The sequence below is a fragment of the Pholcus phalangioides genome, unplaced genomic scaffold (assembly GCF_987345545.1).
Source record: "Pholcus phalangioides strain wild (caught in Gottingen) unplaced genomic scaffold, Ppha-v1.0 ptg000015l_1, whole genome shotgun sequence".
NCBI classification, from domain to species: domain Eukaryota; kingdom Metazoa; phylum Arthropoda; class Arachnida; order Araneae; family Pholcidae; genus Pholcus; species Pholcus phalangioides.
The window spans coordinates 80424481-80440801 of NW_028301608.1; the positions used below are offsets into that span (position 1 = coordinate 80424481).

Sequence of the window (16321 nt, forward strand, 5' to 3'; positions counted from 1 at the left end):
CACACATGGAAGTTAAACCCTTGGGAATAAAATTCCTACGCAAAAAACAAGTGAAATTGGAGGCCAAAACTTCAATGATGTAAAAATAAATATTGTGTTCAATCAGAAACGCTGTGAACAAACATTCTCCGCGAATGACCCCAAAATCATCGGAAGATGAAGGAAAACACCATCAATTTTTGAAGAACACTGACTTTTTGTGACACTTGCTTGATGTTTTTTTTTCACTTCACGACTGATGATGGCAGTCTTTCCATGACCGATGTTTATGTCCGTAACACAACTTGTACAAAAAGGAAAAATCAGCCATCTTCTGGAACGTTTGATGAAAGGAAATTCATCGGAATAAGTATCTTTAAAATTGATTAAATATGTTTTTGCTTATCATTATTCATGCTTTGTTATATCGCACGTACGTAACTTCAACAAAAGAAATTTTGACCACATGTGCATCACCATAATCTTCAATTATTATCCAGGACTATTGGCTGCTAAGCCATTTCCCTGCACGATAAGACAAACAACTTTCTTGTTACCATCAGAGTTTGTAAAACTTCCTTAAAAAGGGAATTTTCCCATTTACGACGTGTGACGTCATTTCGAAAGGGAAAAAAAAGAGGCTTCATGCCCCACAAGAAATTCCTTAGGGATTGTTTTCATAAGCAGGGATTTTTTTAATGAAGTAGGGAATTTTTAGGGACAATTAGGGATTTTTGTGATTTTCGTAAAAATTTGGGAGATTTAAGAACTTTTCGGGAGATCGAGCGATGAAGATAAAATTCGGGAGACTTGGCAGCTATGCACATGGATAGCCGTGCTACAGTACTGTAGTCTACTTTCCAACAGATTTCTATTTTTCAAGGTCACGAGATAGCGCGACTACAGAAGATGGGAGGAAGCCCCAAAAGCAGAATGTTTTGTGATGTTCTGCAACGAGCCCTCAGCTGACTGAAAATGCTCTGCGGTAAAAATTCACATTTACATAATAGCGTTTTTCTACACTTTTCTTAAAATTCTTCCAGATTGTTCTGCAACAGCACTGGTCGTTCTACTACATACGTCGCACATTTTGGCATATTCTGCTTTGGGGGGGAGGGGAGGAAGGAAAGGGTGCTGAAGTACAGAGGAATAAAACATTCTTCTCAGAAATAATCGTTTCGCAGCAGGAACAAAGCTTTTTGGCCTTTTTCTGAAATTCTGGGCACACTATGACAAAATTAGCTATTTTGACCTGAAAAATATGAAAATACACCATTGGAGCAGAATGGCACAAAATGTTAATTTTAGCAGTGTGGCACAATTGGTGCAGAGCTCCCACCCCGGCATCTTTCTCCTTACTGCTACAGCACAAACACTGCGCTTTGATTGGCCAGACAAGCATGGGGTGCACCCAAATCTTTTTTTTTTTACAAAGTCCCCATATTTTCAGGTTTAAAAAATTTGGTACGCAACATATATAGAGAACACACAATTTTATTTATGTTTCAGAAATGCTGGTGATATAAATAGCCAAATTTCACAAATTTCATTTTCTTGCTGCCCTGTACTCCCATGGCATTTTTTCTACAGATGTAGTTGTAAAGAGGGAATATTTTAATTGGTTTGTTATCCAGTGTCATAAAAAATGATTTGCATAAAGTAATGCAGTGCTATACTACTGTAAAACAATGGAAATGAAAATGTCTTATATTTCTTGTCATACTAATTTCTAACTACTCAAAAAAATATTAAACAATCAAAAACCATTTCTCGGAAGTCCTTGTAATTTCACTCACAATTGTAAACATGACCAATACATGTAATTAAGTTTCATTATTGTGGAAATATCCTTTCCTTTTTTTTTCGTGAATATTTGTAACATCTTATAATTATGTCTCGCACTATAGTACCAATGGAGTTAATGTAAATCTTTCTCTTCAGAGAAAGTCGTGACATACATCTATCATCTTGGACAGAGGGGACTTCTGGCGAGAGCATTTTGAAGCTGGGAATACTCAGATAACTTCTGAGTAAAATATTCTTAAAAATTAGAATTTTTACTGAAAAAATTGTTGTCATTTCAATTGTTACCACCTGTACATGCAAATGCTAAGATACTTCATTGCCTTCGCCAAATCAAATTCTTCAAAATGTAAGGGGTCATTCAAGTATTACGTAAGCATCGATGAGGGTTTCAGATTTGCTGACAGAGGGGGGGGGGGAGGGGGTGAATGATGTTTACGTCATCAACCACCCTTTATGAAGATATGAAATATTCTTAATATCTTATTCAATACGCCAAAAATGGGGGATAAATCTTTGGATAGTTACTGGGCGCATGAACTAACATTCTTCCTATTGATGTCCTACAGAACCACTTTAGTGATCTCTAAATGTTTCATGGATCCTTCAAGTGCTCTGGAAATGTTTCCTGACCGCTCAAGTGCTAAACTGTGAAACACATTCAAGTGACTCTTAATTATGCAGGGGATAACTTAAGTAATCTGGGAATGTTCCACGGATAACTTGAGCGATGTAAACCGCACCGGGCTCCAGTGCAGTTTACATCACTCTAAACAGTTCTAAAACTTTACCACATGTCACTTAAGGGATCTCTAAATGTGCCACGGATCGTTTAAGTGTTTTGGAACTGTGTCGCGGGTTACTGAAGAGATCTTTGAATGTGACATAGGCCTACTTTAACGAAATTGGGTTTGGGGGGCAAGCCACATCGCATAACCTTCAGGGCCACATTTGGTCCGTGTCTTCAAGGGATTACCATATAAAGGGTGGGTGGGTCACAATGAATTGCTTAAAGAGAAATAAAGTATAATTACATATAAAGGTATTTTCTTTCGAAATTAATTTTTTTAAGGAATATTTTTATTTAAAAAAATTTTCTGCGAGACCCCCCCCCCCATGCCTCTCCTCCCGTGTAAGTTTCTGATCCCCACCAATATGTGTAAGGAGGTGGAGCCAGTGCTGACGAAATTTCGCTGACGGGATGGGGGGACGGGGTGTCAAAATTTGCTTACGCAATACTTGAATGACCCCTAACATAGAAACCGAATGTGAAATCTAAATCAGACATATTACCCTCACCATTTAAATGAATCAATACGAGAGTAATCAACAAAATCGTATTCAATAATAAATACTGCATGCATGACAATGATGAAATGTTTGAAAATTTTAAATTTTTTTTAATTTTGGTCTAACATGAAAAAGCTATCCGGAGGCTGTCTTTTCAATCATATACACTATTTATGTAGTTATCCAAATAGAAATTAGAAACAAATTCAGGAGAATTGTACAAATATCAATTGATAGGTAAGTAAAATTCAGGATGGCCTTACCGAAGGCATACCCATTCCACCTCCAGCCATCATCCCGTTAGGACCAGCACCAGGTCCATAAGCTCCTGATGGATTGCCCATATGATCAGAACCAACAGCAGGTGACATACCAGCAGAACCTTGCATTTGCCTCATGGCAGCTTCCTGCACACACCACAAAGGCCAGATCAATACTATTCTGGCAAACAACAATCCACACCACAAAAGAAAATTTCTTTCGCAAACTTCTCTAAAACGTTGCCACAGGCATCAAACAAAAAATACTGCATTCACAAAGTACATGTTCATACTAGTTATCAAATAAAGTAACAAAATTTTAACAGCATAAACTTAAAGCAATAAGAATGAAAACTGAGGACATTGTTTCAATAATCATAAAAGAAATATTTTCCATTACATATTACATACCTGCATCAACATGTTGTCTTCCTGTCTTCGACGCATTTCTTCAACAGGCATAGAGCATCTTCGTAGCAATTCTTCTTGCTGTTGTCGCAACATCATATCTTGCTGTCTACGTGCTTCTTCCCTTCTCATTTCTTCTTCACGTCTGAAATTAGAATTAAAATAATTCTAATTTGTTTCCTTTCATGGATGCTATCAGTGACTGATAATCTTGGGTATATGAACTCTTAAAAGCTTTATACAACTTGTATTTAGATTGGTTTTAATTTTCTTTCTGAAGACATTAAATCAAAAGAAGCAATTCAAAAAGTTTGAAATACAAAGCTGCTGACAAGAAAACATTGCATTTACTGCACGACTGTTAATAATGGAATACAATAACGATTATTCAGGAATTTCGGCTACCAAGGTCATGCCCCCTGATAAATGATTGCAGATAAATGCTACATAAACAAAGTCATGTCAGTTGCTTAAATATGGTCACCACTCGATCAAAATGACCACTGCTGTCCTCTACAGGTGTTTTCCCTAACAATGACGTCAGTCATTGATGTCAGGACAAAGCTCGTCAAAGCGCTGCCATAATCCGGTGAGTTGGTTTTTTTTAATCAATTGCATAATAGTCTGAAATAATCATTGCACAAAAGTAATGTCATTCTTTGCATCATTTTATATATAACCTTAAACAATATTCAGAGCTGCCACTAACGCTATGGCGCATCAAAAACCAGAAATTTCAGATGGCACATAAAAATTTGGTTCATGCATCCTACAGGAAGGATGCATTCTTTCCTATAATTCCGAGAAACCTCACTAACTTCCCCCCCCCTCTTTCTACCATCAGACCTGCCAACCTCAGAAGGAAAAAATCTTACTATTCATAAAAAGTGTAAGGTAGCCAACTTTCTAATTTACGGGGAAAAAAGACGGGGTACCACATACTGAAAATTACAATTATAATCAGCTGCATGAGAAAAACAGGGGTTCCTTCAAAAAAATAAACTACCATAATGTTTTATCTAAAATGATATAGTACAGTTTACACTCGATATAATGACCCCCTTCGTCCCGCCAAAAGCAAAATGTTATATTGGGAGGATAGTCATAAAAAAATAAAGCATTTATAGTTGTTCTGTGAAAATATTTAAGAATTATCCTACCAGTTGTTGTAATGGAATGGTTGCTACAATGAGTGTCGACAGTACAGTAGTCTCATTTATCCGACCCCCCCCCCCTCCTCGCAAATTAAAAAAAAAACATGCATCAACCAACAACGACTGCAAGTTGTTAGCGTAGTCTATATTTTGCTGCTCTCGACTCTGCCACAGCTAATTAGTTACCCCCAACCGTACAGTGCCGCACCCATCTACACTATGACTGACAATCAGTATAAAATAACTAATGAAGAAATTGTCGCTATTGTGATTTGCGATAACAAAATTGAAGATCAAGCACCAACTGTTGCACCAACTCTGAATTATTAGAATCGACATAGATGGCGAGACTTAGAGACAGGGTTAACAGCACTCGTCAAGAAAACAGACTACGATCAAAAATTTCTTTAAATCATCACACCACCGAACCACTTTTTAAAGAAAATTCTGTAACTGCAAGTTAATTTTTTCTGCTGTTTTGTTGCAAAACATGATTATTAGATTCGCAATATGTAAACTTGGAACAGTTTGTGTGACGTTTAATACGTTTTAACACCTCTCCATTATCCAACATTTTCACTGCCGGCTTGTTTATGTCAGATAAGACTACTGTATTTTGCTCTCTGGGATACGTCCCCTATCACACACACCATCAATATATATATCGTTCATGAAAACAAAAGGTTAGGTTGGCATACAAATTTCTGAAAAATATTGATCCATTCAATAGATGCGCCACTCAGTATGTTGCATGATACAGTCAGAGGCGGTTGGATATACTGTTTCGGCACATAAACCACACCAATAAAACTACAGCAGAAATTATTAGCAGTCTCTTTCTGACCACGGGCAATGCAGAAATTTTTGACTACTGGTTCTGCAGAGCGACATCTACCAACGGACCATCAATGATTTCTAACATTGCCTAATTTGCCACATAGGAAAGAAAGCATCAATTTTAATAATTTGGTAAAAATCATATTTCCAGAGGCAAACGCATATAATCGTATTAATTGGCTAAAATCGTACTAAATATGATATAAATCATAACTGCCAGGTATTTACCATCTACCGTGATCGCACAGCCTTAAAAACTAGTTTAACTACTTTGAAATATAGCTGAAGCATTTTACTGTACTATATTGTATTGATAAATCCATGGGTTGTTGAATAAGTTGACAAGGTATCCAGATGTGTTCCTGAATGAGGAGCTGTATAAAGAAATTTTATAATTGCAGTTTTTGCCCCTGTGGGTTTCATACAGGAAATTATGGTACTTCCACACAGCTATCTACCAAAATTCAAAAACTATCTATACGATGTAAATTATCAGCATTCCTACAAGATTGTAAATGTAAACCTTTTTGAAAAATCGTAAAGGATGGGAACACCTATTAAAACTAACAACTTTTCAGAGATCATTCGGGGGACCAAATATAATGACTATCTTGAATATCATATCCACATAGAGAGAAACGATGTCACTCTCCGCTGTTCATACGAAGTACAAAAGCCTAGATATCCAAGCAGAGAAAGATCCACAATTTTGTCATCTAGTCGCTATGCGGTTGACACTTTTTTTGCATCACGAAGATCAGGGGTGTGCAGGCAGAATCTGTCTTTAGAGACAAAGATTTCTTCCATAAAAACTTTGGGTCACTAACACTCAAAAAGAATTTTAAATCAATGTATAGCACAAGAATATTAATTTTTTTAATTTTCCGTAAAAATATTTTAAATTTTTGATCTCCTTTGGAAAAGGGGAACCCCCATGCCATCCTAGAATTTTGTCCTTGACAAAAATACAGGTTTGGAACCCAAGATTACCACCCACAGTGGTAATCAGCTAAATAGTTTTCTCAGGTTTTCCAACTTATTAGCTATTCCCCTTTGAAAAAAAGCTGTTGCACAATGATCACAGACCTACAATATTATAGCAACTTATAGCAAGGAAACATCTCTGGTCTCTGGTGTTCATACTCATTTTAGCGAACAAATTTTAAACAGGCTTGAGTCAAATTTTGAAATTTTAGAAACTAATCTTTTAATCACAATTTTTATCAATAATCGCATTCCCAATCAATCAATTCCAGGTTTTCCATGACCCCATATACCACTTAAAACCTAGTCTGGTGAATATTTAACAATTCATTCCTCCACTCACCTCGTTGGGAAATTTTACGTGTTTCAGATCCAAAATTCATATCTATCATGTAAGATAAGCCTAGTAGGCTGCATTATCTCTGATAATCAAAGCCCAACTGTACATGCAATACTATTTCATTCACACATACATATTAAATCTAATTTTGATTCAAGGTTAAAAAATAAAAAATATACACACCTCAGTTCTCTTTCACGTTGCAGCATAGTGCTTTGTTCTTCCATGTGTCGCAACCCTAGAAATAAAATACCAATGTCTTATTGATCAACTAAAATTTTAAAAATCAATTTCACAAATCAAGAGCACTCTTTTTTTAAAAGTTAAAATTTAAATGTAACATAGCTCACTTTCTCTGAGAAGATTAGCTTCATGCTCATAAATAGAATATTCCATCTGTTCATCTAAAGCATGGCGTCCTTCTTCGATCTCTTTATCCAGGTGATCACGTTTTTGCTGCTCCAACTCGTACAGCTTTTTCCACCTGTTCGCAAATTCAAACTCAAAAGTGCCAGGTTCTGCCAAACGGGGTCCAATTTCTCTTTCTTTGAGATACTGCTTATTAGTTTTCTGAAAATTCTTTTCTGGCAGACCATCTTCTTCATCACGCTGTTCTAATGGTTCCACAAGAACAGGTCTTGGTGAACTTTAGAGAAAGTTCATCTTGTATTAATTTGACTAACCCAAATCAACTAAATTAATATATAATACTAATAATAAATAGGTTAATAATAAATAATAAGTTAATAAATAATACAACTAAATACATAATGTATGTAACTAAATGCATAATGTATAACTAAATGCATAATGTATGTAACTAAATACATAATGTATAACTAAATGCATAATGTATGTAACTAAATACATAATGTTTGTAATTAAATACATAAATTAAGCATTACACATATTTCATTAGCTTAAAATAGAACCAAAATATATTTGCTTCACACAAATTATTGAAAATTGAAAGATACACTTTGCACAAATATAAAATTGAACTGGACAAAGCCTCATTTAAAAAAAAAATCTGACATAACAGTTTTTATATAATTTGTCCACTAACATACCTTGTCAGTAAAAAACATCCTTCAGTGGAACGTTTCAGGGCTAGCTGTGCCGACTGTTTTCTAGCATACTCAACAATAGCCTCTCCAACTGGTCGTCCTCGATCATCAACTATAACAACAGCCCGTTCAACCTCTCCAAATATGGAGAATGCTGTTTCTAACAATTCATTTGAAACCCAAGGAGAAAGATTCTTGACCTTCAAAGCAGCGCCATGAGTAGCAAACCTCACTCTGAGATATTTTCCATCCTTCAGTGAAAAATCAAGAGCAGCTTTCGCAGCTTCAGCATTTTGTCTTGTGTCCTGAAAGAATTTTTTAAAAATGCTTTCAATATACAGGGTCAGCCACTTTGTTAAATAAACAATTAAAAACTTCAATGATATGAACCCAAATTTAATACATGCAAGTTAACCAAAAACAAGTACAATCAATTTGGGTATACTAATTACAAAACTTTCCGCAACTGGTTCGGCCAGATTAATGCACGACTAGATTAGCAAGTCTACTGTACGAGAAATATCAACATTTCCCACATTTTTCTCTAGAAAACACTGTCAACCTAGGATTACAAAGACCGGTGTTTTTTTGTAGGGTTTTCATTTTTGCAAAGCACAGTTCAAGGATTCTGAAATATTTGGCAAAGAACATGATATCACCGCTTCTGCGGTACACCAAATACACCCAGCCAGGGTTGGTAAAAAAAAGTTTGTAACGAATCTATTTTCCCAGTATGGATATTTTTACTAACTCTGTGGCCTTACAGCACATAATGTGTTTTCTTTGTTTATACGTTGTTAAAAGAAATTGAGAAGAGAAAATCTATCTTCCAAGAGAAGAGAACATGAGTTGGAATGTGGCTTCCGTTCTGTAAGGTTGTCTGTTTTGAGAGTGTTTTGAAATAAAGGCTTCTTCGTTAAGTTCTGTAGTTTCGTTGATAAATTGGACACCCCTCCAATATCAAGCGTCTGGGGATATTCCTCCCCCTCACGGAAAAGAGACGAACCTCCGACACGATGTCCCCTTATAAGTTTAATTTAAACCACTTTTTTTTAAAATATCATTTACATTATAAACAATAAAGTTTCTGAAAAATCATTCAAACTTCTAATAATTAAAATATAAAATGTTTATTTAATGTAATTAACACAATTACCATATTAATTTATCAATAAATATATTTATTACATTTTATAAAATAACTAAATAGCCAAAGTTAGTTTTTTTATTAACTCAACTCAAGGAAATATTTTGTTTGAGAATTCTTAATGTCATTATTAATTAACCCTATAATACAGATGTGTTTTCTCCAGTTACTCTAAATATGTTTAATTAGGATGCTAATTTGCAAAAACTAGGCAAATACTATGTTTAATGAAGTATAATTAATGCAGATTAATTAGCAATGATTTATGATATACAGAGTGATTATAAACAAAGCAACTTGAAATTAAAACTTGTTTTAAATACTTTAAAATGTAAAATAGACAACACTGTACTCATCCAGCACATGGGAAATTTGCTAGCAGAATGGATACGATAGCCACTCAAGGCAAAATGATAATGCAATTAGAATATCACAATTTCATAATTCATGAAAACATCACAAAAATTAAGTCATTTAAATAAACACACAAGAAATGTCAAATATGTTGTCCACTGTGTTTTGGCAGTGAGGTGGAAGAACAGAAATACTTGTTCAACAGCAGATCAGAGCATGCCATGGTAATGATGCAAATGTGCTTTCAATTCAGCAAAGTTTTCAATCTGACCACTGCACACGATATTCTGGGATATCCATGAAGCAAAAAGTTACAAGGGTTATAGTAGCATTTACCTGTCAGATGGCCAGGTATCGTATATCATATTATTGTCAAAAATGGTTCTTCAGAAGCTGCTTCGCTGGTATTGCAATGTGCATCTTGATAAAAGTAATGCTATCCACCGGGGCTGGACAAATCGAAAAAATTAGGAACCAGCCAAATTATAGCAAAGCATATTTCTCCCCAAGAAAAACAGTTCTGAGTAATTTTTTTTTTTTTTTACTTTTCCAGGACTTTATGACCCATTCTAATTTAGAAAGACATTATGAAATCAAAGAAAAATTGTCTCGTACTTAAATTTCACTTTAACAATGCATATAAAATTTCAGGACCAAAGACCAATTTTGTAATCACCCGGCATCTGGGATTTGTCCAGCCATCAAGAACATCAGAAGCAAGTTCTTTACCACCTGGGCCAATCACAGATAGACTGTGCCTTCATTTCCACCCAACTCCGTGGTTGAAAATTTCCATATGGCGATTTATAACACAGTTGGTGTGTGGTAAAATAACCCTGCTATTCACACACTGATGCTGCTAAAGTACTGAAATATGGTTGCGCAAAATAAATTATACCACTGGCCAAGTAGAGCATCAACTTGTACATCTTTTTTTCATCTTTTGCTGCAGAAAATTCCTGGAATCAGAACTTTGTATACAGCTGATTACTTTTCATAAATCACTTCACATCCTAACCAAACGGCAACACCCCATATTCCAAAGAATTTCTAATTGAAAATTATTTGGACAGGGATCACCGGCCACTTCACAAACTGGCCAATTTCAGGCTTTTACTACTGCTGTACAGTAGAATTTTGATTAACTGGGGGTAATGGTGAAAATATGTTACAAAAATAATTCAATATTAAGCCTGGTGGCTATATACAGTAAACGATGTGCTGCATTAGACAAGGCCGGCTGGGAGCATCATAGGCCCCTAGGCCAAGTGATTTTTCGGAGGCCCTGCTTGTTATTTTTTTGTAAATTTCAACCAGATCTAATTTTTGTTGGGGCTGTGCCTGCGTGAACCCATGCTTTAATACGGCACTGGCATCAGAATGTAGTGCAAAGTTAGAAAATGCAGTAAGAATGAGAAATTTTGACACTGTATATAATTTTCAGCAACTAAGATAGTTAAAATGAAAGAAAATTTATATTGAGACTGAGTTTTACGAGATTTTTTTGAGGAAAAAAAACCCACTTATATCTTACACCATTTAAAGATATACCATCAGATGTACCCCAAGAATAAAAAATGTGATTAAAATTAAACATTTTTGCTAATAATGAACAAATATGTTTTTCAGGAAAAAAAATTATATTTAAACCCCTTTTATGCGATTTTTTGAAAAAAACTACTTGGTTTAAACCAAACCACCCTGCATATGTATTCTCTGCATACATATTTTTAATCTGGATTGTCTAGAATGTTTCTGCGGAACAGCTGTCGTATGGTCCGCTACTTGGTGATTTTTTGGGTGCCAAACATGTCCGACAGCCTGACTAAAAATAACCAAGACCGTCAGACACTACGGCGCTGGGAAAAAAATTGCTGCATGAAAAACAATAACAGTATAACAAATAAAAATAACAATTAACTGTAAAAATAAATACTCTGACTACTGGGCTAATAAAATCTGATTTCTGAGCTTTAATACTGATTTCTGGGCTTTAATAAATACTGATTTCTGGGCTTTAATAAATACTGATTTATGAGCTTGAATAAATACTGATTTATGGACTAAATACTCTACTCTTTAGCTCTAAATACTCAGATTTCTGGGTTAAAAATACTGTGATTTCTAGGTAAAAAAAAAACTCCAATTTGTTCTCATTTCAAACATCGCAGGAAAGCCTATAGTCATCTAAACGGATATCGGAACTCCAATTATTTTGTCTATTATTTATTTGTCCAATTATTTATTTGCTGTATCATCCCATTTTATGTCCCTAATTATTTCTAAAAAGCCATTGAAAATATCAATGTTTTTTTCTTCGCATGAAAGCCAGAACAAAAAAAACCCAAATAAAATTTAAAATCTCCCTGTCTATTGTATTCCGGAGTGAGGCCTTGACGTGTTGCCAGGCACTCTCAATAGTGTTTGTATGACATCCAGGGATGGAGTCAACAAACTCTACGCTATGATTCACTTTGAGATGGTTGTAACCTTCATCCCCTAGATCAGCGGTTCTCAACTGGGGCTCCTTGTGCACTCTCCAGGGGCTCCACGGCCATTCGAGGAAAATAAAAAAAACCAGTAAAATTTAAAAAAAATAACAAATATTTTAAATACTTAAAATCAATCGGTAACTTCGTTGAATAACTTAAAAATTGGTCTACGGGACTCCGCCATAGAATTTCTTTACTTAATAGGGCTCCGCGACTCAAAAAAGGTTGAGAACCGCTGCCCTAGATGATAAGCTTCCCAACAATTTGAAAAAATCATTGTACCCTTCTCAATCCACGTCTCGATGACACCTATGAAAGTAGCCGCGGATCTATCATGAACGGCTACTAGAAACATCTTCCCTGAGCCCCTCTCTATGCCACCAAAAACCCACTGCCCCTCCAACCTGTGACCTCTATTATATTTCCTCTTCCCAAACTTCGATTCAGCTATCTCTACTATCCTTCCCTGTGCCATCTATTTTTTCAGACTTCAGCTCAATATGATTCAATCATTTCATGAATGAATTGCCGCCAGTCGGCCAAGGTGAGAGATGGCCGATCTCTCCTCGCACAATGGAATAGGTGAGCAGCCAAATCTCATTGAAATTCAACTTGCTGCAAGTGAACCACGACCCATGCCTGACTTCTGGGTTCTACAACTCTGAACAGATGCAGTATGGTCCGCCACGACTTTGGCGACTTTTTTCTCGCGATAAGTCGCCAAGACCGTCATAATGCTTCTCTGGGTTGCCGTATTTTTTAAACACTTTTCCAGTTTCGTTGGGTGATACTAGATGGCGCTGGCTTCAACAAACAGGATTTTTCTTTTGTTCACCGCGTTTTTTCAAAAATTCTAAGCAGCCGTTGTTCTATTTCCAGCGCGTCTCTCTCTCTCTCTCATTATTATTCCTCCCTTCTGTAGCTCTAGTTATTTGGATTATCTACTGCTCAGGTTGTATCATACCATTTTGTTATTTCGTTGTATTTATTAGTTATTCATCCATTGCCATGCCTTCTGTTTTATCGGTTTATTATTTAAAATGAACCTACAGAATTTTTCATGCCCGGATCCGTTTACTTAAATAAAAAGGTCCGGGTTTTAATTTTAATGCATAAATATTTATTTATTCAACATGCCCGGATCCGTTTATTTAAAAAAAAGGGTCCGGGTTTTAGTTTTAATGCATAGAATATTTATGCCCGGAATTCCTTATGCCCCGATCTTTTTATTATTAAAAAAATGGGCCAGGTGTAATTTTTTTTAACTGATATTTTTTTCGATTTTTATGCTTGGTGGTTTCTATTATGTGTTGCACGCTGATGTTTTTTTTTCGGCGTCCGTAGTGTCTGACGGCCTTGGCGACTCTTCCTCGGGCCATCAGACATGTGTGGCGCCAAAAAATCGCCAAATGGCGGACCATACGACAGCTGCTCCGGGCTGCAAAGCACCAGCTCACCGCAGGAACTAAAAAATTGATATCAGTGCCAAAAATCGTCTTTATGCAGTTCACCGGTTCCCAAACGGGGATGCGAGAGCATTCTGGGGGGGGGGGGAGATCGAAAAAAATTACATGTTGACTGCTTATCCAGGAAAATTAACATGATTAAAATTCTAAAATTCCAGCCAAGTGTCAAATAATCATCAATTTATAGTTGTTGCGGCTGGAATCAATAATTGAACAACTATTCAATGAATTTTTTTCTGTGAAAGTTTTCCCAAGTTTTGTTTTTGAATATAAAAAAAAAAAAACGAAGCTAAAATTAAATATTAGTTCACGTCCTGACTGGGGTAGTGATAACCCTGAATCATGTCTTTTGTTATCAGACTGACAAGGATCTGGTCACTTCACGAACTGGCTGGCCATAGCCCGAAATTCAGACATTAGCCGGGTCAACATTCAACGGGGCTGATTCGCGATCCGGACTTTGAAATTAACACGTACATATACGCTTAGATATATTGAGAGATAACAGCGGGAAATCAAATTTCCTTGTAACGAGATATGGGAAGGGAGTGGAAGTGCTAGAGATACGAGAAAAATGGCGACGGCTGCCAACAGCAATATATCGGGAAATACAATATCTGAGATTATTATAACTATAGGCAAATATGAATTTTTTTTTCTTTCTCCTCACCAGCTTGACGAAACCGAATCCTTTTTGCTTGTTCAAGAAAACTTCGGCGATTTCTCCGAAAGGAGTGAACATGTTTCTGAAATCTTCATCCGTGATGGACGAGGGCAAGTTACCGATGAACAAACGACAACGTCCGGTGAACTTCTTGGCTCCGACACCTTCTCTCGTCTGGAGATTAGTCGTCGGCCCGCTGATGAAATCTAATTTCTCTTTAACGTAGTCTTTGCGCTGATTCTGCATGTTTTGTCCTCCGCCACCGCCGTGTTGGTTGCCCCCTCCTCCGCCGCGTCCTTTGCGATTATCTCCTCCACGGAAATCCTTCCTGCGATTATCTTGCTTGTTACCGTCTTCCCCGCTGTAAGATTCATTTTTTACGTTGTTTTTTTCCATCGTCGAAGCGGAATTATATGATGTGAGAAGAGTAAAAGTGATCCCGGAGCAAAATGGCGACGATACCGACAAGCGAGCAAACAATACAAAGGAGTCGTTGCCGTTATGGATTGATGCGAGACGGCCTTTGAAATGGCTGCTCTTCGAATATTGGTCATGCAATAAGCTGATTAAGGTAAAGGCACTGAGCTATGCCAAAGTAGTAAAGCGGTAGGAAAACGAACTACGAATATCGACCTTTTTTTTTTAGAAGTGACTCGCTGCAGAGTTGAACTTTTCGGAGCGCATGCGCATTAGCGACAGGTGAATGTTCGAGAATTGATATCTTCCAGCTTATAGGGGATGGTCATAGTAGCCGAGAGCCCTGTATAATTATTATTGTTCCAGCTTATATTACTGGAGAGCATCGAGCAAAGCGGCTCGAGATTTTTAGATCTTTAATACAGCTTTGGCATCGATAAATATAAGTTCGATGATGTAGAGTGGGGCTAATAGCCACTATATACCTTATCAAGTCGCCTTAGCCCCGGCTGGAGAGCGGGGCTAACGAGAAAGAGAAGTTAGCCCCGCTGGAGAGAGTATGACGTCAGCGGACTCCGCCTTGGCTAATAAGACTAGAACTCCTTAATATGAAGGCGTCTTAGCTAAGACGCCTTCATATACGCAGTGTATTAAGGAGTTCTAGCCTTGGCAGTGCGGAGAACGGTGTCCCGCAACATCTTTCGTCGAAGATCACGTGACAGAGGTGAAAACAAACAAAATCTCTCATTATTTTCTTATCGCATCCAGAGGAATTTAAAACAATTAATGAAAGAAATAATTTTTTTCAGCATAGATGAGATAATTCCAAAATGAATGAAAGAGATAATTTCAGCATTAATGAAAGTGGTAATTCCAAAATAAACGAAAGCAAGAATTCCAGAATTAAGGAAAGATATAATTCCAAAATTCAAGATTTACAGATGACTGGATGTTGTGAAGATATTTGTTATTTGAGATGTTAATTTTTTAAGGAAGGAAAAAACTCATCTCTGTCATCTGTAAATCTTGTATTAACAAGTGGAGAGCGACATTCATGTCATAATTCCAAAATTAATTAAATAAAAATTATAGAATTAAATTAAAGAGATAATTCCAGAATTAAGGAAAAGAGATAATTGCAAAATCAATGAAGGAGGTATCAGCATTAATGAAGTGATAATTACAAAATAATTGAAAGTGATAACTCCAGAATTAATGGAAGATCATTCGAGAATAAATGAACGATAATTTCAGATTGATGAAGGTGATAATTCCAAAATTAATGAAAGCGGTAATTACAGAATTAAGGAAAGAGATAATTCAAAAAATTAATGAAAGATATAATTGCAGAGATAATGAAATATAATTTCAGAATCAATGAAAGAAATCATTCCAGCGTTGATAAAATAAATAATTCTAGTATTAATAAAAGAAATAATTTCATCATTAATGAAAGATATAATTTCAGCATTAATGAGATATAATTCCAGCATTAATGAGACATAATTTCAGCATTAATGAGATATAATTTTATTCAAATAAATAATTTCAGCATTAATGAGATATAATTTTATTCAAATAAATAATTTCAGCATTAATGAGATATAATTTTATTCAAATAAATAATTTCAGCATTAATGAGATATAATTTTATTCAAA

The 16321-nt window shown here is 35.9% G+C and overlaps 1 protein-coding gene across 2 annotated transcripts in view; it reads right to left on the reverse strand.

The window, feature by feature from the left end:
* Positions 1 to 14995, reverse strand: part of LOC149076772 (paraspeckle component 1-like) — a 52001-nt gene extending 37006 nt beyond the window's left edge. The window contains exons 1-6 of one of the 2 annotated variants that reach the window (XM_089244436.1): positions 14252 to 14995; positions 8126 to 8427; positions 7406 to 7701; positions 7239 to 7293; positions 3744 to 3885; positions 3336 to 3479 (exon numbers count right to left, since the gene is read on the reverse strand). In XM_089244436.1, the coding sequence (XP_089100562.1) occupies positions 3336 to 3479; positions 3744 to 3885; positions 7239 to 7293; positions 7406 to 7701; positions 8126 to 8427; positions 14252 to 14641 (1329 nt within the window). In that variant the 5' untranslated portion in view covers positions 14642 to 14995. The remainder of the gene's footprint in view (positions 1 to 3335; positions 3480 to 3743; positions 3886 to 7238; positions 7294 to 7405; positions 7702 to 8125; positions 8428 to 14251) is intronic. The other variant, XM_089244437.1, reaches the window with a different exon arrangement.
* Between the last annotated feature and the right edge of the window lie 1326 nt (positions 14996 to 16321).